General features: G+C 37.6%; 1 protein-coding gene across 3 annotated transcripts in view; it reads left to right on the forward strand.

Moving 5' to 3' along the window:
• LOC126822578 (double-stranded RNA-specific editase 1) overlaps positions 1-27,232 on the forward strand; it is a 101,515-nt gene that overhangs the window by 67,221 nt on the left and 7,062 nt on the right. For all 3 annotated transcript variants that reach the window (XM_050551529.2, XM_050551528.2, XM_050551530.2), the window contains 2 exons: positions 15,788-16,561; positions 24,015-24,671. In XM_050551529.2, coding sequence (XP_050407486.1) covers positions 15,788-16,561; positions 24,015-24,671 — 1,431 coding nt within the window. The remainder of the gene's footprint in view (positions 1-15,787; positions 16,562-24,014; positions 24,672-27,232) is intronic.

Here is a 27,232-nt window from a genome sequence, read left to right on the forward strand (position 1 = left end):
TTTAAATGTTGTATACCGGTACATATTTATACAAATACCTACATACACATATACATGGATATAAAAATATATATATATATATATATATACACCCACCCACCCACCCATTTATAATTGATTATTATTATTATCTTCATAGTCATTAATAAATGACATATTACAACATCCGTTCTTTTGTTTGCTGTTTTGCGGGGATGACGGTGGCTAAGTAGGTAAGATGCTGGCTCGCTAGCCTGGAGGTCGAGTGTTTGATACCTGCATTGGCCGAGGAATTTCATCTAGATTTTCCGATGTGGTTGTCCCTTGTCAGCGGTGCAGGACGGAGGGCCTGACAAGGACAGCTCTCTAGTTGTTTGGGTGGGACAAAAAAAAAAAAACGAGGTTCTGTGTACACATTGGCGTGCCCGTAAAAGATCCCTTGACAGTTGGAATTCGATGTAAGGGTAGGCCGTAGTGTCGCTGTCCGGGCAAAATTTCCTTCATATGCCTGTCTTCATTAGCACAGTCCGGAGCAGAACAGTAGGACGTTTCATTTCATTTCATTTGTTGTTTTGGGTGCTGGGGAAATGGTAAAATTGAGAACAAAAATAGAAATGTTCTAACCATTGATTGACTCATCTCTAGTGAAAATCAAAGATCTTTTGTTGACTATATCCTATAAATCGCATCTAGTCTGAATATGGAATACTAATTTGTGTTTTTAAATATTTCCGGCATGTTTCCCCCTCGTAAGTGATTGGAGAGTGGGCCTGACAAGGAACTAAAAACCTAGGTCACATCCTGGGCTGTCAGTAATTTTTTACAATTGATTAGCAACAGTGCTAATCAAAAAGTCTAATTTTACCAAATTTGATTAGCAGTCTTAAAATAAAACATCTAAATAGCAAGATATTACTTTAATTCATCGTCTACAGTCAATGGACCATTTTCAATATGTAAAGATCTTTTTTTGTTGTTCTGATTTTAAGTGTTTGGTTATACAAGGGGGGTTGGATGGCCGAATGGTTAGCACGTGAACGCTGTATCATAAAGCCTGTTATTGAGTCAACTGGCGTGGTTTCGAATCCCTGGTTGTACGTGACAAGGAGTAGGGTTGCCTGTCAAACCTCGTGGGTTTTCTCCGGCTCGTCCGGTTTCCTCCCACGGATAAAGACCCCTACGCGCAAGCAAATTATTGAAATAAAAAAAATAAACCATATGTTAGTCCCGAAATGACCTAGTTTGTGTCAAGTGGATGTTAAACCCCATTTCTCTCTCTCTCTCATTAGCCCAGTCAGTGCAGAAGAGTAGGACATTTCATTTCTATACAGAATATTGAATCCTAATTCATGTTTTAAATGTCAAATATTATGGATGATACCAATTTGGATAAATTGTTGCTTATTGCAAGTTTTATATAAAACAGATCCATTTAGATATTCTTCAGATACCCGAGAAAAGCAGGGGATGATTTATTAAGACTTAGTAAGTACAGTTCGGTCAGAGAATAAAAATTACACTTCGGTCAAAGAATAAATATTTGTCTATTGGGGTCAAGAAGTGGTCGTGACACTAGCGAGCAGGGTGGAATGAATAACTTTCTTTGATTTGCCTCCTAAATCCAGCAATTCTCAACATTCAGAAGTCATTATTAGATATGTTGCTTAGCAACTGGAATATTTATGGACGCTGATGAATTACTATTTGACAAGTGGATAAAAGAAAGTAATATTCTATTCTCCGAGAGGGTGTCTCTGATAAACGTATTTAATTATTAGCTTTCATTGAAGGTAATAAAAAAAGGATTACTCATCCAGAATTGAATAAATGCTAATGAAAGGTCCCCAGTTTATAAAGACAAGTTTTACAAGTCACAATTCATTGATAACATATCTATGAATTACTAGCTATAGTCTTGATCGTTTAGTCTATTTAGTGTTATACATTAGAGAGACACAGCTTAGCATTTAATCCTATGTGCCAAAACTATTTTTAATCATTCTCTCCCTTTCCCTTTTTCCACCTTTGGCATGGCAATTTTTGTTGACTTTTTGGTGTAGAATCGAAGAAAATGGTTTTGAGTATTTTGGTGAATATTCATGATTTTGAGGTGGAAGGATACGTGAGTTAGGTTGACTTGTAGGGTGGAAAGTTGCATATTTACTGGTATGCTACTTCCAGTTTGTGTATCTTAAGATGTCCATGGTGAACCTCATACATGCTTTTGAGCAAGAGGTTGCCACATGTTGCTCCATCTGTGGTAGAAAGCATTCAGCCCCACAAAAATTTGGGAAAAAGTTATAGCTGGTCAAAGAGACGAAAATTAACATTGTCCATAATGAATTTTAACAATTTGCCAACAATGGTGTGAAACTAAACATTGGATACAAAATGAAATGAAATGGGGTTTAACGCCCTACTGTTCTGCTCCTATACTGGGCTAATGAAGACGGGCATACGCCATACAGTGTGCTATGAGGGAAATTTTGCCCGGGCAGCGGCACTATCGCCTACTCTTATATCGAATTCCAACTGCCAAGGGATCTTTTATGTGCATTCCAATGTTTACACGGGACCTCGGTTTTCCGTCTCATCCGAAGTACTAGACAGCTGTCCTTGTCAGGCCCTCCGTCCTGCATCACTGACAAGGGGAAACCACGTTGGAAAACATTGGATACAGAAACTTCTGCCAAAACAGCACAACTATACCAGAGTTGTACTGTTAGTTAACTCGCTTGATTGGGCTACATGTTATTGTTAATGAAATTATAGTCCCTTTTTACCAGCCAGAAACAAAGTCGCATGATTGCGTCACATGTTAATAAAAATATAGTCCCTTTTTACCAGCCTGAAACAGAAAGTCTCTATTGTGTCACACATAGAGTGGAGGCCAGCGTAAAATTTTGTGTGTAAGGAATTTAATTTGAAATGGGTATTTAATTTAAGTTGCTTTAACAACTTACACCACTTGACGCAAGTGGTGTTTGATCCCTGCATTGGCCCAAAAAGTTCATCAGGATTTTCTGATGTAATTTCCCTTTGTCAGCGGTGCAGGACGGATGGCCTGACAAGAAGAGCTGTCTAGTCATTAGGATGGGACAAAAAACCAAGGTCCTGTGTAAACATTGGAATGCACGTAAAAGATCCCTTGGCAGTTGGGATTCAATATAAGAGTAGGCCATAGTCCCGCTGCCTGGGCAAAATTTCTCTCCTAGCACACTGCATGGCGTATGCTCGTCTTCATTAGCCTTGTTGAAGCAGAACAGTAGGACGTTAAACCCCATTTGATTTGCACACATATTAGACCAATCGATCCCCTGATCTATCAAATAGCCAATCAGTTATTCTTGTACGTGATTGCTTGAAATTGGCATGTGTCTCTTAAACTTATAATTTTCTTCAGTCCCGGGGGATTAAAATCTGCAAATTAAATTGATTATGGGTAATTATCTTTCCATCTTGCTCGCGTCTGCTACAGCTGTAGTAATTACCATTTATAGATAATTATATTATCCGTATATAGACTCGTCGCTTACACGTATCGGTTACTGTGTAATGGATAATAATATGATTTATTGAACTAATCACTTCTCTTTTGAATCCTGTTTTTTTTCCGCGATAATAAAGGTTAAATAGAGAGTTCAGAATCGTACTCAATCAAAATTAACATTTTATTATTCATATTAAGGGGGGTTGGATGGCCGAATGGTTAGTGCGTGGGCGCTGTATCATAAAGTCTGTCATTGGTTTAAATTTCCCTGTTGTACGTGACAAGGAGAAGGGTCGTCGTCTGTCCGACCTCGTGGCTTTTTTCCGGGTCTTACATAGTCCTTGATTTATTTCTGTAGTTCAGACCTAAAAGAAATTTGTTAATGTTTTGTTTAAAGTTACAAGTACACGCCCTAAGGTGGTGAAGGTTAGATTCTGATTTACTGAATGTTAAGATGTATGTAATTTCTCGCACATTTTTTGAACATTAAATTCTTGAGCATTTTCATTTTCTGCATACCTGTATATATATACATGTCATCAATCTGATTAAAACATATATCCTATTACGTTTCTTTTTTTTATAGTTCATAATTTCGTTTTATTTTTCTTTACTACACTAGGATCTGGAAGAGTTGTTATCATTGACGTGTTCTGAATGATGTGAGGGAATAGCCAATGAAACAGTCTGTTACGGCGAGCTTTAGGCGTGTTTTGCACAGAACTGTGGGTAATCCACTAGAAACATCAATTCTGATTGGTTAATCAAATGTCTGATGTCAAAGGGTCAAAAGCCACTGGTATGACCTCTGACGTGACCTATCGCTACAACCGGTCAGATCTTCATGTAGTAGAGACCATCAAAAGTGCAAAAAAACGAAACTTTTGCATTTATACATCTCTCTCTCTCTCTCTCTCTCTCTCTCTCTCTCTCTCTCTCTCAAATGATAATCTACAGATAAGATTTTAATGCAAGACTTGACAGTTGAAATTGGAAGAGGATGTGATAGTTTGTTAAAACAATAACCGAACAACGTTTTTAATTTGTCCACAAATCGATAGCACAATTACATGTATTCCTGGTCAAAAACTGATTTTAATATCATTTATTTTGTTTTAATAGCAAGTCCATGAGAACACAGCACTACACAACACTTGAGATCTGCTCAGGTTATTTTCTTACCTTCACAAATGAACGGTTAGGAAAGAGAATGATGGGCATACTCCATGCAGTGTGCTATAAGGGAAATTTTGCCATGACAGCAGCACTATGGCATACTCTTAATATCAAATTCAAAGTGTCAAGGGTTTTTTTTATGTGCACACCAATGTGTACACTGGACTTCGGTGTACAGCTGTCTTTGTCAGGTCCTCTGTCCTGCACCACTAACAAGGGAAACCACTTTGTAAACCCTGATACCTGAGGAAAACAGTAGGACATTAAACCCCATTTCATTTCATTTCGATTCCCCAGTTGTACATGACGAGTTGGGTCGCCTGTCCGACCTCGTGGGTTTTCTTCGGGTCCTCCAGTTTCCTCCCACTGCTAAAAAGACCCCTACGCGCAAGCGAATTATTGAAATAAAATTGAACCATGTGTTAGTCCCGAAATGACCTAGTTTGTGTCGAGTGGACGTTAAACCCCATTTCTCTCTCTCTCTTTCATTTCATTTCATTTGATACCTGAGGAAATTTCAAGACCTTCTGGGCTAGTGAGCCAATGTCCTACTCACTGGGCCACAGAGTAAATCTGTGGTGTACCCCTGAGATCGAATCAAGTTACTTTCATACCTTGACTTATAAACACCTGCCTTAAATTACAGGTATATATCACACCTGTTTTAATTAATTAGTGTGTATTTACAGGTGATTTTACACCTGAACATAATAGAAGGAAGTATATCTATTTAGCTTCAAAATGACCAATGTGTTTTATTCACTGGTCAGCAGTGATGTGAACAAGTCTGGACGAACTTTGTCGCAAACAATGTATGAATAAAAAGGTGCGATAATTGGCCTGTGACACGTGCTGTGTGATAATTGGTCTGGGACATGTATGTGTTGTGTGATAACTTGTTGCGTGACAACTTGTGTCTGACAGGGTCTGTAACAGGTACCTTATATCCACCCTTGTTGTGTGATAGGTTGTGTCTGACAGGGTCTGTAACAGGTACCTTATATCCACCCTTATTGCGTGACAACTTGTGTCTGACAGGGTCCGTAACAGGTACCTTATCTCCACCCTTGTCGTGTGATAGGTTGTGTCTGACGAAGTCTGTAACAGGTACCTTATCTCCACCCTTGTCGTGTGATAGGTTGTGTCTGACAGGGTCCGTAACAGGTACCTTATCTCCACCCTTGTTGTGTGATAGGTTGTGCCTGACAGGGTCTGTAACAGGTACCTTATGTCTAGGTTTGTATATATGTTGTGTGGTAATTTGTACTGGCTAGGGACAATGTATAGTCGTTCGGATGGGATGAAAACATGAGGTCCTGTGTTACACATTGGTGTGCACGTTAAAGATCCCTTGACAGCTAGAATTCGATATAAGTGTAGGTTGTAGCGCCACTGTCCAAGCGAAATTTCCTTATAGATACCCGTCTTCATTACATGTAGCTTAGTCGCAACAGAACAGTAAAATGTTAAACCCACTTTCATTTCATTTCCGGGGGGATTGAATGGCCGATTGGTTAGCCCATGTGTATTGTATCATAAGGTCTGTCATTGACAAGGAGTTGGGTCGCCTGTCCAACCTCGTGGGTTTTCTCTGGGTCCTCCGGTTTCCTCCCATTGCTAAAACCCCTACGCGCAAGCAAAATTTTGAAATAAAATTGAACCATATGTTAGTCCTGAAATGACCGAGGATATTTTAAACTCTCTCTCTCTCTCTCTCTCTCTCTCTCTCTCTCCCTCATTTCATTTAATTTCAAAAACAGTAAAATATCTATACTGATTGTTTGAGTGAAACAGAGTCTGAGACGTTTTCTGAATACAGTGTTGTGTTAGAACTGAATAATTTTGAAATTCTATATTCTATTATCTGGAGATAATTTACACGTTAGCCATGCAGCGTAAAACCCAGAGGAATAATACAATAGAAGAAAATATATTCACATGTAACGCAAAAATACGTCTCTCGGAATATTTGTAGGAAAGTTTTCGTCCTAGGGGAATCTAGTGTATAATCAGAAATGTTAATACCTCCCAAAGGGATGTCTGGATTCAATGAAGAACGATGCTATTAGTGGCCGCGCGTCTGATTAGAGGGTTCATTGGTAAATTGTCTTTTATTCCGAGTCGGTGCCAAGTCATGTTTGTCCGCCTCAAATATTTATTAATGTTAATAAACTATGATCATTATTAGGACTGGTTAATGGTAACTTAACCTTTTAACACTCTGTTCACTTCAATACAATTACTGGATAACCAGAGCTTGATTGACTGTGTGAAGAATTGTATGACTGTTATTTAGAGGATTGACTTCATGAGAGGCAACAAGTTTTCACTGCTTGCCTAAAATGGATTAAGTTGAATTTTTGATGAATTGGAAAGAGGTAACTCATCTTTTGTATACATTGATTTTAGATAGATTTATGATTACGCTGTCTCAATCTATATTTTATGCTCAAAGCACATGGAACCAGTTTGCATGTGCATGCTAAAATGGATTAAGTTGAATTTCCGATGAATTGGAAAAAGGTAACACATCTTTTTTATACATTGATTTTCGATACATTTATGATTACGCTGTCTCCATCTATATTTTATGCCCGAACTCGTGGAACATAATTGCTAAGCCTGGAGTGATAAAAAAGTTTTGAGTTTTGATTTGAACACAGTTAATGTTTGTGAATAGTCGTACATATATCAGTTTTCAGCATAACTTTTAAAACTTGTTGTCGTAGGGGATTCCTTAAAGTGATAATTTCATATTTTCTAAGAAAGTCAAAACATAATTATTTCTATGTCTTTTGCTCAATAGGTTATCGACTCACTATTATACGACCATGGGCATTTATATTCCACCCTTAAAAATCATTGACACAGGAAATAATAACACAATTACCTCCCTTGTATTCCTATTGCCTCCGTGCATTAGCTACCTTCAAACGTTGGAATTTGAAGTTGAAAATGATATTTTTGCCAATTTCTCAACTGGCAATAGTGACTCATAGGATTAATAGGATTATTCTTTAACAAGGTAGGACGGTTTATGGATACCATCTATTTTAAGGCTTTATTTTAATAAATTTTAAGAATATAACTTAAAAATATGAAATTGCAACTTTAATCTCTTAAATGGCGTCTAGAGACATAGTATTCCAGGGAAAAGAATTGGTACAATTTCTAAATACTGTCGAGGAGTAGAAATGATTTCAAATTTTTAAGTGAATGTTTTTCAAGTGCTAGACTAATTCCTATGAATGTATAGTAGTGATTTGACAATGTATGAAGTAATAGATATACAAATAATTATGTTTGGACTTTCTTAGTAAATATGCAATTATCGCTTTAAGAGGGGATAATTCTAACGGATGGATCTAACCGATGTTTTTTGTTATTTGTTCAAAAATCTTTGGGTGGTTGAATGGTTTAAAATGAAATGAAATGAAGTGTGGTTTAACATCATACTGTTCTGCTCCTATACTGGGCTAATGAAGACGGTTGAATGGTTTAACGTGCATTTTAAATCATAAGGTCTGTCAGATGAAATTTAACTTCGACTCGACAGAAATTAGGTCATTTCAGGACTAACATATGGTTCAGTTTTATTTAGGGGTCTTTAATTATCTGTGGGAGGAAACCGGAGGACCTTGAAAAAACTCACGAGGTTGAACAGATGACCCTACTCCTTGTCACGTACAATCGGGGAATCGAAACCACGCTAATTGACTCAATGACAGACCTTATGATACAATGTGCACGTATTAATCATTCGACCCACCCCCTTCCACCAATGAGAATAAAGACGAGATGTATAGAAAAGGAAAGAATTATTGTCCATTTATCGTACTGTAGAGGCTTTAGGTGAAGCAATGGCCGCCCAGACATTTAATGATATAGATGGAACTGCCTGTTCTGTTTTATTTACGTTCAAGGTTTTCCTTTGAGTGGGTTAATTAAATCATATTGCTTTTTGCCATAAATGGAGAGAAAATTAGATTATAACTAAATATTCATGATCCATTAGGAAATATTAAACAGAGTATCTATAGACATCTGGGACGGCTACTCGCCAATCATAGATTTCTAATTTTATTTACCCTCACTGCGGAGTAACGTTACCAGCTAAGGATTTCATAACTCCAGTCACCTCAAACGAGAAACTGAACCTAGAGTCAAAAATTACCTGGGGAGAAGTTTACCCTTTTCCAAAACGACTCTGATAGATTTTACGTCCGGAGTATAATCTGCCACTATACCGGAATACAAAATACTCCGTAAATTGAAACACAAATGTATACCATTATACCAGAGTCAAAATTCTCCAGAATATGAATAGCAAATTTAGTCGATTTTGTTTCCAAAAAGATCACCATCATCGTATAGACCGAAAAAATATTCTTGTCCAACGCCCTATGAAAAAAGTATGCCCAAATCCGAGTGAAAACTATTTTTACCTCAGCAAAACAAAATTTGATCATTTATATAATGGATTATAATTCCACTATTGTTCAATTTAATAAGCCCTCTCAAGAGAAATGGCATCTATCTATTCGGAAATAGCCCATGCCATACACTATCCCAAAAAAAGATGAAAGCCAATCACATCATTTAGACGACTGATATGCAAGTAGAAATGTTCCGATACAAATAATTGGATATAAATGGTATGTCTCGAAGGGTCCCCAACATTCTCCATATTTATATAGACATCTTGATTAAGTATTTTGTTGAGATGAAACAAGTTTTTATTATAGTTATTCATAGATCTGGCTTCTGTGATGTCTGAATTAATCAAGTTTATGTGTCGGTCTCCAGAAATAATAGACGATTATTAGTCCTGAGCTGAAAATGTCAGATCCTCTCTCTCTCTCTCTCTCTATCTCTCTCTCTCTCTCTCTTTATCTCCCTATCTCTCTATATCTCTCTCTCCATGGTTTCCCCATTTCTGTGGTAGAACTGAGAGCCGGTCTTCAGAAATAATAGACGATTATTAGTTGAGAGATGAAAATGTCAGATCGAGTGTGTGTTTTTGAATTTGATATATATTACGATATCCACCCTTTCAAGAAACAACAGAAACACAATCCTATTATTAAACAAAATGGAGGATGGAATGATCACATGTCTGGTGTGGCAATAACAGAACATCGTAATGTTCAGACAATCAGACAAAACTTGTTTGGTTTGTAATTATTTTTTTTTTTTTTTTTTTAAACAAGAGAGAGAGAGAAATGGAGTTTAACGTCCACTTGACACAAACTAGGTCATTTCGGGACTAACATATGGTTTAATTCGCTTGCGCCTAGGGGTCTTTAGCAGTGGGAGGACCCGGAGAAAACCCACGAGGTTGGACAGGCGACCCTACTCCTTGTCACGTACAACTGGGGATTCGAAACCACGCCAGTTGACTTAATGACAGGCCTTATGATACAGCGTGCACATGCTAACCATTCGGCCATCCAACCCCACTTTTTTAAACAATATTTTATTTAAAAAATTGGAAGTGATTGAGGAATAGACATAGCATTACTCTAGATTCTGTCCAGACAGAAGATCTGAATTTTCAGACAGACAGAATTGGTTTGTTTTGAAGTTTTGTTTTCTTACTCCACATTTTGGACAGAACATCTCAATTCTCAAACATTTTTTTTAGGAACAGTATTTTTTTTTTTATGGACAATATTTTTTTCTAAGAGAAGTGAGAGAGAGAGAAATGAAGTTTAACATCCACTTGACACAAACAAGGTCACTTCGGAACTAACATATGGTTTAATTTTATATAATTAATTCACTTAGGGGTTCTAGCTGTGGGAGGAAACCGGTGGACTTGGAGAAACCCCACGAGGTTGGACAGGTGACTCCACTAATTGTTACGTACAATTGGGAAATCAAAACCACGCTAGTTGACTCAATGACAGACCCAATGATACAGCATACACGTGTTAACCAACCTCGCAATCATCTTTGCCCTTATCCTGATAGTTTGCAAGTGATTCTTCAATTCTTCAAATAACGCCGTGGAAGTTAAATTCCTCTGCCCTAGTTTGCTTAATAACTGAACTACACCAATCCGATGATATTTGTCAAACCTAACAAATGTTTGAGATAGTGGTCCGATAATAACTTGATATTATCTAATTAGATTTAATATCTCACCAGGGGGAAGCACTTCTGGTGAATACGAGAAATAATTACATTTGGTTATAGAATGTCCGTCTCGAGAGATTGACACGTTTGTGACTAACAGAATTACTGGAGCAAGTGGTACGACTCCTATCGGTATTCTCGCGGCTGAATGAAACTGATTATTAGATCTGTCACATTACTTTGTAAATATTATACTTGTGACTGAGTTTTATGGTCGCGGTTTATTGGTTCTACAGCAGATGGGCACTAGCAGACGACAGTCGCCTGTCAATAAGCCATTATCAATATCTGACTGATTGTTATTGGTTATGAATACCAAGTTTGAGTAAATCTGTTGGACTTTTACTAGATTATTGTTATGGTTATTTTATGCATTGAGTTTGGATGTTTATGCCCTGAACTTCCGAGATCAACTTTTTTTTCGGTGTTGATATGTTCGTAATTCTTTTACTATAAATATTTATGATTATTTTATGGAATGGGCACGATTATTTGAGCCCTGAACATCCAAAAGAATTCTGTTTAATTGTTGGTTGATTTGATTCATTTTGTGTTTGAAATATTTCTGTAAAGAGCTGGACGTTTGTATTCTGAAAATCCAAGACCACTTTTGTTCACTTTTGAAATATATATCAGTTGAAATTCTTTGTTTAAAATATTTATGATTATTCGTACTCTGGAAATCCAAGACTACTTCCTCTCACTGTTTGATCAGTTTTTATGGTGATATTCTTTATTTTAAATATTTATGCTTAGGATTGGATCTTTGTGCACTCCACACATCGGAGGCCACTTTAATATTTGTTGCTCTATCTCATTTGACTAAAATATATACTGAAAGTACACCTGTCCTGAAGTCACTCTGAAAAATCTCAGACTTTCTAGCACAACACCAGAATCAAACCTAGGATGTCTTGTTTAGTGAGGGGTAGCCATGGTGACTAAGTGAGTAAGACGCTGGCTCCCTAGCCTGGAGGTCATGGGTTTGATCCCCGTGTTGACCGAGAACGTTCATCAGGATTTTCCGGCGTGTTTTTCCCCTTGTCAGTGGGATGGGGGTAGGGGGCCTGACAAAGGATGTGAAAAAAAAATGAGGTCCATTGGCAGTTGGAATGCAATATACAAGTAGGCGCCGCTATCCAGGCAGAATTTCCCTCATGGCACACTGTAAGGTCTTAATTAGCCCAATCGGAGTGGAACAGTTGGACGTTAAACCCCATTTCATTTCATTTCGTTTAGTGAGGCAGCGCTTTAATCACTGTGCCACTCTGAGTCTACATTTCCTATAGAGACAAGCTTATATATTATCTTGAATGAAAATATTATAAAATTATAAGAGTAAATTACTGTGTTGTCTGTCCTAGCAAGGGCACCACTCTTTTATCAGAGTCGAGATAAAAATTTGAATCATCTGGACTTGGCAGAAAGTTAATTGGATCATTAGTCTGTGACAATGTTTGCAACATCTTAAGATGGAAGAGGACAGCTTTCAGATTTAAAATGATGAAATGATTGGACACAAGGTCTGGGAGTTAATTAATCATAAATATAGCGTAGATTGTTGGTGAGACTCGCTCCGATCTAAAACTAGCTTCTAGTCATTTTATTGAATGTTTGTGATGCGATGACGATGAGGACGAAGTAGGTTTGTAGCTACAAGGGGAATGTGATGTCATGTCATCTATTGTTGTAACGTCCTCAACAACTTTGATTGAAGAAATACAACTGTGGTAGCTAGATGAATTACAAATAGAGAAAAGAAGAGAAATTAACAGTACTATAAAGAGAGTTGGTCTTTTCATATGCCAAGTATATAAAATCAATCTTTGTTATAGAGAGAGAGAGAGAAATGGGGTTTAACGTCCACTCGACACAAACTAGGTCATTTCGGGACTAACATATGGTTTAATTTTATTTCAATAATTCGCTTGCGCGTAGGGTTTTTTAGCAGTGGGAGGAAACCGGAGGACCCGGAGAAAACCCAGGAGGTTGGACAGGCGACCCTACTCCTTGTCAATGACAGACTTTATGATACAGCGCGCGCACGCTAACCATTCAGCCATCCAACCCCCCAAATCTTTGTTATAAAATACTAGTTTAGGTCAGTTGGGTACTGTGTAGGTGAGTGGAAGGAGAGTTATGTTAAACATTATGTAAAATCGAAATCTGTCCTTCGGTTTCCTCCCACTGCTAAAGATCCCTACACGCAGGCGAATTATACAAATAAAATTTTAACACTTGTTGGTCCCGAAAGGACCTAGTTTGTATCAAGTGGACGTTAAACCCCTGTCTCTCTCTGTCTCTCTACTGATGTATGCCAATGATGAGAATGGTAGCCACCACTTGTATCATACGTAGTGTAGTAGGGCCAGGCCAACTGTCATACGTCGTGTAGTAGGGCCAGGCCAACTGTCATACATCGTGTAGTAGGGCCAGGCCAACTGTCATACGTCATGTATTGGGGCCAGGACACACTACACGCAAAACAAAACTGACAAGAATAACCTGCGGACATGGTTCAATTTTATTTCAATAATTCGCTTGTGCGTAGGGGTCTTTAGCAGTCAGAGGAAACCAGAGGACCCAGAGAAAATCCACATGGTTGGACAGGCGATCCTACCATGTCAGTTGACTCAATGACAGACCTTATGATACAGCGCACACGTGCTAACCATTCGGCCATCCAACCCCTGATTACAAATCGGCATCGTATTCTACGCAAAATTTTACTCTAGAAAAGTTGGGTCTGGTTTTGTGCCCATTTGATGGACACCCCCCGCGCTGAGCCTCCAGACTATAACAACTGGATTATTTTTGCCAGGGCTGTGGACCTAGACTCACATCTGGATTAATTTTGCCAGAGCTGTGGAACTAGACTGACAATTGGATTTATTTTGCCAGGGCTGTGGAACTAGACTCACATCTGGGTTAATTTTACCAGAGCTGTGGAACTAGACTCACATCTGGATTAATTTTGCCAGGGCTGTGGAACTAGACTCACATCGGGGTTACTTTTACCAGAGCTGTGGAACTAGACTCTACTGGATTAATTTTGCCAGGGCTGTGGAACTGGAGATTAGAATACAACCAAAAAGCAAAATGTATTGGTGATGTACTCGGAGCCATGTTATGATTTCTTATCTAAATAGTGCATAAACAACATGAAAGATATTTCCTGTTTAAGTAATATTTTAAAGATATCTATAATAACCGTTATTTAATTTAAGACTGATATATCGCGGGGGATAAATCAAATTTCATATCAACATTATAACATCAATAGAGTAATATTTCTAGACTCATTCTCTGATTTATTTGATTTGAAAACAGTCTTTTATTGTATTGGAAATCCCACCCAGCTTAGGTTAAAAAACATCTTTACGAATCTTCAATTAATATATTTTTAGCCCGGTTCTCACTTGTCTGTCGTTAGGATGGAATGAAAAACCAGCGTCTTTTGTGTGCATGTGTGCAGAGCTAAATTTGCCTATTGCAGATTTTTCTTTAGGCCTGAAATGTTATCTAAATTATTAATTAGATATTTATTAACTTATCCGGACCATAATCAACTCTCGTTGTCAGCGCTAGCCTGCGATCTTTACTGGATTTGAATCAGATCTGCTGCTCAACGCTCATCGATGATTAAATCAAAAAATGGATAATCGAGACTATGTTTTTTTATCGTACCGACTTTAGTAATGATGATTGAGGCTAGGCCTAAAATTCAATCGCCTTAATTCTCGGTTCACAGCAAATCAATTTGGCTTGAATTTTCAGCAAATTCCCATTACGTTATCTAGTTTTTAACTATTATAGTGAGAACTGCTAGGTCTTTATCTAATCTCCCATAATGTATCTTTAAATTTCATGTACATTATTGATATTCTAAATTTGTCTACATGTAAATCATTTTTATAATCCCAGCGTAGGAATTATTTATTAATCCGTAATGTTTTGCACATACTCAATAATTCCATTGTCTATATATATCTGGTAATGTCAAGTTTGTTGCTTGGGGAATATTATCTTTACTTTATTAGCTTACTTTCCGTCCCCAACCGTATCACCGAGATCTGATCTTGCCTGGAATTCTTCCACCCATCGACAGTACTTTCAATAAGGAATTAATTCGTCATAGTCTTGGATTTTGTTATAAAGTGGTCAAGATGTAATTCAAAGAAAAGTAGCTCAAGGTTCGCACACTTCTTGAAACCCCTGGAAAAATGAAAATGTGATTTCCATTTCTGGAAAATCCTGGAAAAACAAGATTACTCTTTGAAACTCCTGGAAAATTAACATTTATTGTTTCGCTATATAATTTAAGATACAAAACTGAAGGTAGTCATCGAATGTTTCTTCAAAAGTTCACGAGTTCGTTGCCGTAAATGTTCTTCAAGTGTGAAAGTGATACATTATGATGTAGAATTCTATACAGAGACTCCTGGAATCTGGTAAATAACTCCTGGAAAACTCCTGGAATTTTATGTGGGGGGGGTTGGTTGGCTGAATGGTTAGCGTGCGCGCGCTGTATCATAAAGTCTGTCATTGAGTCGACTGCCGTGGTTTCGAATCCCCGGTTGTACGTGACAAGGAGTAGGGTCGCCTGTCCAACCTCGTGGGTTTTCTCCGGGTCCTCCGGTTTCCTCCCACTGCTAAAGACCCCTATGCCCAAGTGAATTATTGAAATAAAATTAAACCATATGTTAGTCCCGAAATGACCTAGTTTGTGTCGAGTGGACGTTAAACCCCATTTCTCCCTTTCTCTCTCTCTGGAATTTTAAGTGTTCTGAGTTATGCACACCCACCCTGTAGCTGTGTTGGCAAACGGCTGTTTGCAAAACGACTTTTAATACATGAATTTACATCTGTATCGTATTGTTCTATTTCAGGATTGGACAGGCAGACTTACCGGTAGTCAGGCAGACTTACCGGTAGTAACAATTGATCAATAATTCCTGCTAACGTTTTGTTGTCATTAAAAATTTAATTGTTGTATCGTTTCAGATGACGAATCATTAACAGACGTCGGAATAAAAGCATCAGACGGATTAACTCACAACGCAGACGGAACAATGTTGGGAAAACGGAAAGGAGAAAAAGTGGGTGCTCATGGGAAGAAACGTAAACTTCAAGGTCCTGTGCGACCCAAGAATGCTTTGATGCAGCTGAATGAGATAAAACCGGGTCTTGAATTTCAGTTCGTATCGCAAACTGGTCCTGTTCATGCTCCAACTTTCACGATGTCCGTAGAGGTCAATAATACGAAGTTTGAAGGAGCTGGTCAAACGAAGAAAATGGCCAAACTTCTGGCCGCTGAAAAAGCACTGACATCATTCGTCCAATTCCCGAACGCGTCCGAAGCTCATATGGCCATGGGTCGACAAATAGTCACAACTGATTTTACTTCCGATCAGGCTGAGCCATTGGTTAATTTATTTAACGATTTTGAGGGACATAAAAACGGAAGTAATGGTGCAGATGAGAATATGGAACAGAACCCAGAAAACGGAGTCCAAAATCTACCTCCCGCCCGGAAATCCATTCCATCGAAACCAACGGGTAAAAATCCAGTCATGATATTAAACGAACTGCGACCTGAATTAAAATACGAATTTGTGTCTGAAAGTGGGGAAAGTTCGTCAAAGACTTTTGCTATGTCCGTGACTGTGGATAACGAAGTATTTTGTGGATCAGGCCGAAATAAGAAACTAGCCAAGGCTCGGGCCGCTCAAGCAGCTCTCAAGAAAATATTTAACATGGATTTTCAGGGCACACCCGGTAAGTTATTTTTTAGATCTATAATCTGCAATAGTTGCTTTGTTACACTGTAACTCTGGTATTATTTAATCTTGTGTATTGAGCACTTATTTATTTAATAATCATTAAAGATACATTCCCTCGTACAAACTGGGTGATTTAATGGTACAGTATATATGGACTAAAAAAATATTCAAACTAATTAATTTGCCATAATTTTGCTTCAAATCCTTCTCAAACATTGTAATTGCGAAGGAATGCCCTGCTATAAAAAATTGATCAAACCAGGTCATGATTACGTCACGTGACTTACCTCTCTTTGCATACATAAGACGATGTTGTCTTTAATCGCTTACTATTTATTACAAATATCGAATCATAATTAAATTCTCAGATTATCCACTACCCGCGTCTTTTTCCGTCATTTTTATCTCAGAAAGTGTTGTACGTCTAACTCTTCATAAAGTTTATCAACTTGTACATCAAGCGCTCAATGTTCGCGTGTGACCTTTGACATCACACTTGCACTGCAGAAATTCCTAATCGTCGGGCTGTTGATTAGGGGAACCCTTACATTTTTGCCCTGTATACGCTCCATGAGTGTTTTTCGGGGAATCCAGTATTTTTCTAGTAAGATTGGATATCTCTACTTTCCATATATACTAAAATTGTCATACTTTTATTGGAAATAACTACCCGATAAATACTTTTCTGGGAACCCATCTTTAGATATCAAATCATTGTTTAAAATTCGTAAAAATCGTTTAAAATCATCTAATTTGTACTTGTGTCTAGTTTAAAGCTGACTATTCAATTTTGATAATGAGCGTCCAATTTACAGGCATTTAATTTCTCGATCACTGTTCCAAAATAAACAACCCAATTGATTATTGATGTATAATGATTAATTTTTGAACAGTGGTCAGTAAATTAAATAACACATTTGTCATGTGCCATCTTTTATTGAATGTGTCTGTTGACCAAATTTCGTAATAAGTCCCTCCTAGAGTGCAAGGTATGGGGTATGTATATTCCATATTTGGAATCTAGGACTGTGGTCAGTTTATGACGTAAACCAAATGGGGTGTGGGCACTATAAAAGAGAGTTAGGGAATATCATTCGGCAGAACTCACACCGCCTGTCATATGTGCCATATACTTATTTGAGAACGAGGAAGATTTATGACTAATGCGACAAGCTTTTATACGATAAAAGATAGAAAAAGAACCTAAACTGTATTTATAGTTTTAGTCACGGAAGAGAAGGCAACGTGAAACTTAAAGATCGAATAGTGCTACAGTCACTCAATGAACTGTCTCATAAACTAGAGAGCAAGAGGTAACGTCCTCTCAACACAATCTACGTCATTTCAGGATTCAAGTATGATTCAATTTTATTTCAATAATACCCTTGTGGGTTTTTTGCAGTGGGTGGAAATCAGGGGAAACGGACCACAGGTACACGAGGGCAGGAGCGCCTTTCTTATGCCTATGCCGCTATGGTGCACCTATGTCAACCGAAAAGTGTCTTACCTTTCTCTTTTAGTATACATCAGAAGGTATTTTTTTTAATACGATCATGTTTGATAGTAAATATTATATGATTTAGCAACAAATAGGAAGAAAAATACAGAAGATTAAAAAAAATTGAAGAGTAGGGAAAAAAAAAAAAAAATCAAAAATTTTGAAAAAATCACATATTAATTAGTAGTAGTACTATTAGTACATAGTCATAGGTCACAGATGCACCATAAGAAGGGCCTTCCTGTCCTCATGTACCTGTGAAACGGACAATACCCATGATTTTGAACAGGCGATCCTACACTTGTCACGTACATGCGGGAATCGAAATCACACCATTTGACTTATGATCAAGACCACACAAACCCATAACTAATGACAGAGAGAGAGAGAGAGAGAGAGAGAGAGAGATGGGGTTTAACATTCACTCGACACAAACCAGGTCATTTCAGGACTAACACATGGTTCAATTTTATTTCAATAATTCACTTGTGCGTAGGGGTCTTTAGCTGTGGGAGGAAACCGGAGGACCAGGAGAAAACCCACGTGGTTGGACAGGTGACCCTACTCCTTGTCACGTACAACCGAATTAATGACAGACAGGCTAATGAAGACGGGCATACGACATACAGTGTGCTATTTGAGGGAAATTTTGCCAGGGCAGTGGCACTATGCCCTACTCTTATATCGAATTCCAACTGCCAAGGGATCTTTTACATGCATGCTAATGTATTCACATGACCTCGGTTTTTTGTACCATCCGAACAGCTAGACAGTTGTCCTTGTCAGGCCAGACAGACTAATAACATTAGATTGCTGGAACTCTGCTTTAATAATTTTATATCATCAATCCTCTCTTTCGTGATTTACACAATTTGAAGAAATAAAACCCCCAAAACGAACATTGAAAAAGATCAATACTCAATCCACAAGATTTCAGTCGACAAACTCTTTCTTGTTTAACACAATTTGAAGAAATAACATTTTAAAAAAAGAATAAACCAAATACATCGTGTTACACATACGACTTGTTGAATTCGTAGAAAATACAATCGATGAAAATTGAATTTGACCAGAAAATTGAGTTCGTCATATTAGGTTAGTTTTTTTTTATCTCACAGTGAAGTAATTTGATATGGATCCCTTGACAGATATGTCTGGTGCAGACGGTTGAATTTATTCATGAATTCTAATTAAAGAATCACTTTTTTTTCTTTGGTGTATTGACGTAAATGCCACCATTGCGAGAGCGGACTAAAACAGATGAAATCAGCATGCCATTTGTCTTGTATTGGCATGTCCGCTGCCAGAGTGGAATCAAAATGGGTTTGGTTAATTACGGTGTCTGTAAATATTTCATGAAGACACTAACGTCTGTAATAACAATTTAAGTTATTTTTATTTTTTATATATATATACATGTATATATATATATATATATGAACTTTCTCGGCCAATGCATGGATCGAACACACCAGCATTTTACCCGCTTAGCCACTGTGGCTCCACAACCGGAATTGAATTCTCTCAATCCCATAAATAGTGACAATTGAGTGAAAAGGAGGATTTTTTGCTACAACGCATGCGTCGACTGAATAAAATATCTCTACCAACCATGATATTTGAAACATATTGGTTGTGTTTTATCATGATTCTACTCTCACCACCTATTCAAAAATAGATAATGTAAAGGTAATTTGCTGAAAATTTCAGTCAAATTGATCCACTCTGAACCGAGATATTAGCTTTTGAATTTTAGGCTAGCCTCAATGATTATTACTAAAGTCTGTACGATAAAAAACAAAGTCTCAATTATCCATTTTTACGTTTAATTATATTTTAAAAAATGTATTCCAATCGGCTAAATATTGCAGGCTAACGATGGCATCACGAGTTGATTATGGTCTGGATAAGTTAAATAATATCTAATTAATGATTTAGATAACATTTCAGGCCTAAAGAAAGACCTGCAATAGGCAAATTTAGCTCTGTGGATGCCGAATGTTGACAAATTTTCAAGTAATCATAACATTGTAAATACTTAAAGAAACTGAAACATTATTGGACTAATATTCATTTTACAGATTCAATTTTCACAATTAGTAGATGGCAGGGGATTAACAATTTCTCAAGAGATCCCTTGAATGACAATCAGAGATAGTAAAGGGAACGAGAGAGAAATGAGGTTTAACGTCCACTCGATACAAACAAGGTTGTTTCGGGACTAACATGGTTCAGTTTTATTTCAATAATTCACTTGCGTGTAGGGGTCTTTATCATGTACAACAGGGAATCGAAAGCACGCCAGTTGATCGACTCAATGACAGACCTTATGATACAACACGCACGCGCTAACCACTCTTTTGTTAGCTTAATACAAATGGTCGCACGTCTCGTTACAAACGTAAACTGTTCAAGAGAATAAAACAAGACCTGTTCCGAGGGAATGGCGGTGGGGGGGGGGGAGTAATCACTCCTCCTCCTTTTGTTAGCTTCTGAACAAATTGCCACCATGTCTCGTTGCAAATGTAAAACCCTTTCAAGAGAAAAAAATGAGTCTGGCGTCTGCTATTGAATGTATTCTATTGATCAGGTTAGCAATGATTGCGAGGAGTTTACGTCTGTTTGAACAATTTATCGTTAACACCATCGTCTGAGTAAAGATAGACTAATTCATAGATATTAATCACCTATTAGAGGTACGTCTGCCTGTTCTATAGATACACCACGGTCAATGTTTGCTACAAAAAACCTTGATCAACCCAAATTATAGACGCTATGCATGATTGTAACGCTATAGAATCTCTTGCTAAATATCGTGAAAGTTGAATCTCGAAATCCGGTTTCCTCCCACTGCTAAAGACCCCTACGCGCAAGCGAATTATTGAAATAAAATTAAACCATATGTTAGTCCCGAAATGACCTAGTTTGTGTTGAGTGGACGTTAAACCCCATTTCTCTCTCTCTCTCTTTCTTTCTGAATCTCGAAAATATCATCATTCGGTCTGTCATTGAGTCAACTGGCTTGGTTTCAATTCCCCGGTTGTACGTGACAAGGATTAGGGTCGCCTGTCCAGTCTCGTGCTTTTTCTCTGGGTCCTCCGCTTTCCTCCCACTGCTAAAGAACCCTACGTGCAAGCGCATTGTTGAAATAAAATTGAACCATGTGTTAGTCCCGAAATAAGTGAGTGGGTTTTAAACTATACGTTGTCCTTTATCAGGCTCTCGGTCCAGCACCACTGACAAGAACATTTGACAAGAGCTAAATCTGTCTATTTCAGGTCTTTATTAGGCCTGAAATGTTATATAAATTATTTTAATTAGACATTAACTACCTTATCTAGACCATAATCAACTCTCGATGTCATCGTTAGCCTGCGATATTTACTGGATTAGGATCCGATTTGCTGCTCAACTCTCAGTAATGATTTAATCATGAAATGGATAATTGAGACTCTGTTTTTATCGTACCGACTTTAGTAATGATGATAGAGTCTAGGCCGAAAATTCAAATGTTAAATTCTTGATTCAGAGTGGATCAATTTGACTGAAATTTTCAGAAAATTGCCTTTACATTATCTAGTTTTTAACTATTATAGTGAGAACTGTCAGCTTTTTATCTAATCTCCCATAATGTATCTTTAAATAATGATTTAGATAACATTTGAAGCCAAAAAAAAAAAACCTACAGTAGGAAGATTTAGCTCTTACGTAATGCATCTTCAAATATGCAATTTAAGGCGAATTGATTTATTATCAGCCTTTTTTACACAATCTACACAAGAAGACTTGATATATAAAACCAATTTTATCAATTTCACATTTCACATTTAATCTTCCTAATATCCTTGCGTTGTGGTAATTACATCCCGAGAACCAACCGACAATTTCAAATTTTCATTTAAATCAAGTTATATTTGAATATCACTACCATGACCATATATGGGTATCTGTGAGAATGTTTCCCATAATTACAAGCAAAGGATGCAATATTGTTGATTAAATTTTCGATTGAATCAGGGTCGTTTTCCCGATGTAATGAATTTGATGAGATTGATATTTGAACATATTGAACATTTTATGTGATTTGTTTTATTGATCTGGGTTTTATAATGAATGGATATTTAAAAATGAGAGAGAGAGAGAGAGACAGAGAGAGAGAGACAGAGAAAGAGACAGAGAAGGAGATTAATATGAATTTCATTCCAAGTGGCAGGATATTATAATACTGAAGTAGTGTCTTTTAATGAGAGAGAGGTGGAAGGAAACAGGGGGACCCGGAGAAAACCCATGAGGTTGGACAGGCCACTCTACTCCTTGTGGTTTTGATTCCCCCCTTGTACGTGACAAGGAGTAAAGTCGCCTGTCCAACCTCACAGGTTTTCTCTGGCCCCTCCGGTTTCCTCCCACTGCTAAAAAACAATTGAACCATATGTTAATCCCGAAATGACCTAGTTTTTGTCAAGTGGATGTTGAACCCCATTTCTTTTCGCTAAACCCTGTCTTCATTCGCTCAGTCGCGGAGCATAACAATAGGACGTTAAACCCCATTTAATTTCATTTCTCTGGTAAAAGTAATTCTGTTTTTGTTAGAATAAATTACTGAAAGGAATTTCCATTTTCGTTAATTAAAAAAAGATTTTATGAAAATACCAAATATATAATTTTATCACAGCTTATGTATTATTTCTCAGCCCGCATTTTCAATTTATCGGGATTGATATTCTCCTTTTGTCTGCTGTGAATGGTTTTAGACTTAGTCGTAGATCCTTGGCCTTCCTTGTTCATTGTTCTTATGGTAGGAATAAATATTGATGTCGTCTGCCATATACAATACGATAAGTAAAAGAAAGAAAAACCTTAATATGATCGTAATTTTATCAACCGTTCGTCTTGAAGGGCTTTTGTTGTCACTTCTGTCTGCTGTTTGGAGTAAAAAAAACATTTAGTCGTCTTCGAATTTTGCATTGGCTGAGAAAGTTCACCCAGATTTTCCACCGTGGTTCTCCCTTGTCAGTGATGCAGGTGGAGGGCCTGACAAGGACAGCTGTCTAGTCATTTTGACGAGACGAAAAACCGAGGTCCCGAGTACACATTGACGTGCACGTAAAAGATCCCTTGACAGTTGAAATTCGATATAAGAGTAGGCCGTAGTGCCGCTGTCCGGGCAAAATTTCCCTCATAGCACACTGTATGGCGTATGCCTGTCTTCATTAGCCCAGTTCGGAGCAAAACAGTAAGACGTTAAACTCCCATTTCATTTCATTTCATTTCAAATGAATTTTCTAGCCCCCATGTACTAGGTTGAAACATATTTAAAGGGTGAATTTGTTAGGTACTCATATGTTACAAGTGTGGGGTTTGTTTGGAATTGTTCAAATGAAGTTGCTAGCCCTGTAGCGAGATTTTTAAAGGGCAAATTTAGGTAATCTTAACAAATCTTTAGAAATGAAATGAAATGAAATATGGTTTAGCGTCCTACTTTTCTACTTCAACCGAAATGGTTGCATATATACTTAATAATCATCTTGTTCTTCTTGGGGTTGACACTAAATAAAGCCCCAGGGCTCTTGTCAATTTCAGTTTATCAACCTGAAACTTGACATGTGTGTTCTTTGGACAGTTGTACATCTACAGGGTCTGTCATTGAGTTAACTGGCGTGGTTTCGATTTCCCACCTGTACGTGACAAGGGGTAGGGTTGCCTGTCCAACCGCGTGGGTTTTCTCCCGAGTTCTCCAGTTTCCTCCCACTGCTAAAGACCCCTACGCTCTAGCGAATTAATGAAATAAAATCAAACTAGCTTGTGTCAATAGATGTTACACCCTCCCCCCCTCTCTCTATTAAGGACCTCGATTTTTGATGTGAAGTCTTAAATCTCAGATGGTTCTTGTTCCATGTACTATCATCGTACTAGTTTATTCATGTTCTTTGTCTTCTTTTTTCCTCTTCAGGAACGGAACCAGTTGTACAAGATGGGGATAATCCTGTTTCTGCTCAACTTGCCGATACGGTTGCTGCCATGGTGATAGATAAGTTTGGAGAACTAACAGACGGGTTCACGAGTCGATATGCCAGACGAAAAGTTCTCGCAGGTTTTGTGATGACAAGGGTAGATAACTCTCCGGAAGTTATAAGTGTTGCTACGGGAACCAAATGTATTAATGGAGAATATATGAGTGGACAAGGACTCTCGTTAAACGACTGTCACGCAGAAATTATTGCTCGACGTTCGTTGTTACGATATTTCTATGCTCAACTACAACTTCACCTTGACAACAAAACATCGGAATCTTCCATTTTCGAACAAAATGGCGATCGAGGATTTCAACTGAAGGAAAATATAAAATTTCATCTGTACATCAACACTGCTCCATGCGGCGATGCACGCATTTTCTCACCTCATGAAACGGAGATGAAAGCCGGCGATCGTCATCCGAATCGTAAGGCTCGAGGTCAACTTAGAACGAAGATTGAATCAGGGGAGGGAACTATACCAGTTAGTAATGATGGTACAACCCAGACGTGGGATGGTGTGTTACAAGGTGAAAGGTTGTTAACGATGTCCTGTAGCGATAAAATAGCCAGGTGGAATGTACTCGGAATTCAAGGTAATATAATTTAACAAATTACCCTACTTGCTGCTGTAATATATTTTATATGACCAAAGTGAATTTGACCCCAGAAGCTGCAAACTCTTGGTAAGCCACTGGCCTAATTAGTATTTTGGTTTTAGTTGGGGTTGGGTAGATTTTGCTGAAACTTTTCCATCTTTATGCAGCATTTAAACACATATGCTCATGAAACTTTGACGAAAAACTGAGGTCCCGTGTATACATTTGCGTGCTCGTAAAAGAACCCTTGGCTATTGGAATTCAATATAAGAGTAGGCCATAGTGCCACTGCTCGGGCAAAATTTCCCACATAGCACACTGTATGACCTATGCTTCAGTATAGGAGCAGAACAGTAGGATGGGTGGTCGTGATTTTTAATGGATTGACACATGATCGCCATTTAATGATTCAATTTTAATTTAAAGAGATAATTGCTTGTTTATTATCGTAACAATGGTAGCAATGAAAATCGAGACTACGCTATTCTTATCAAAACTACAGCATTAATAACTTTGTTTAGAATAAAGTAATTTGACTGAAATTTTCAACATATTCCCTTTTGATTATCTACCTTTAAACTATTAATAGCGAGAACATCCAGTTTTTTTTATCTAAATCTTAGATAATGCATCTTTATTTTAATCTTTTGAAATGATATCATAAATTTCACGGGATACAGATAATATTTGGCACCTGGGGTGTAAAGGGTCGTCTAACGGATGACTAATGGAATTTTATAGAAGACATGATGAATTGCTGGAGTGAATGGGTTTGTGGGTAGGCTATAATTAAAGTTTATTCGCGACACCATTTTCCTCCCTATGGAATTGACAATCTGATCTAGTGTATTGTTATCCGCCTCACCGTTATCAATTATTTAAATTGTTCGACACCAAGATGGATTCCGGTGACAATTTTTAATTCACTCAGTGGTCTGTTCCCATTAATATTTAATTTTTCATTTCTGACTTTTTGTTGCACATCTTATGAAAACAAACTCACGCCTCAAGAGAATGATGGAGTTTTAATTTTACGCTAATTCATCAATACTTCATAAAAAAACTTTTAACAAATTGAATTTGTAAATGGAAGATTATTAGCCAATAGCCCATATAAACAAATTTAAGTGTGGTTTAATGGTCTCGAGCGAGACATTAAGTAATATATTGAAACAACACAGGGTGTTGATGATTCAATATATTACGCAATATGTCTTAAGCTCGAGACCATTAAACAACTAAAAATACAGAGACTCACACGTGCTTTGCAATGAAATATGTCACACGGGTCCAAAATTTCAACTAGTATAATAATGTACGCTTGGCACATTGTTCGTACAATTATTTAAAATGATGGTACGCCAACATCAAAGGATGAATGGTTGGCACGTGTGCGCTGTATCATGAGGCCTGTCATTGAGTCAACTGACATGGTTTTGATTCCCTGGTTGTACGTGACAAGGAGTAGGGTCGCTTGTCCAACCTAAAGACCCCTTCACTCCAGTGAATTATTGAAATAAAATTGAACCATATATTAGTCCCAAAATGACCTAGTTTGTGTCCAGATGTTAAACCCTATTTCTCTCTCTCTCTCTCTCTCTTTGTAAACTTGGGGCCTGTTCTTTGTAATATTTTGGTAAATATTCCTTGTAATTTGGTCCTTTTCAATCTAGATGATTGACTAGCAGATTGCGGTAAAGCGAAAACTTTTGTACATACTTATATAAGCTTCATATAAGCATCAAAGGAACAATAAAAAATTTATGCATAATTGCACATTTCAATTTTTTACTTTGATATTCCTGGGCCCCATAGACACTTATGGGCCTTGGGGCGGTGTACACCGGCTGCACTCCCCTCTCATGAGACCTGTATTTATCTTTTACATAATGTATCTTTAATAATTACACAGAGGTAATAAAAATAAAAGAATGAAAGGTCAGCAGTTTGTTGAATATATCTCTTTCAGTAATCTTTAACCTTTAGCCTTTATAACTGTATGTTTTTATGGAACTGACAGGATTGTGAATACTGTTGTTATCTAATTGTTGAATTTTAGAATAATCTAAGGCCACCCCAATGTACATGTTTGGTGTCTACAGTGTTCTGTAGTCATAGCGATAGGATGGAAAACCGCGGCCCATCTATAAGGCATTGACATGCTCTTACCCCGCGGTCACATGTTACGTTCACGCACTTAGTTCATTTGAACACAGTTCACAGTTGTCCCACTAAGGTCAGCTAGGTTGATTTACAATGTAGTGTTAAGAGTAGTGCCATGTTACCAAGGTCAATTACGGTAAACACTAGGGTCAATTACGGTCACCTAGGGTCCACTACGTTGAAATTACGGTCACAGTAGGGTATAGGCAACCAAGATCCCCGTAGAGATATTTTGAACATATTGAAAAATTTTTGGTCTAACCACAGTCAAATCATGGGGTTTTTTGATGTTCAAACTATGTTTATAACTACGGTCAACTATGTGCCTGACCATAAGATGTGGCCGCCGTTTTAGGCGTCCACTACGTTGTACGGTGCCGGACAGATAGTTTGTA

This window comes from Patella vulgata, chromosome 5, assembly GCF_932274485.2.
Source record: "Patella vulgata chromosome 5, xgPatVulg1.2, whole genome shotgun sequence".
Classification (NCBI taxonomy): domain Eukaryota; kingdom Metazoa; phylum Mollusca; class Gastropoda; family Patellidae; genus Patella; species Patella vulgata.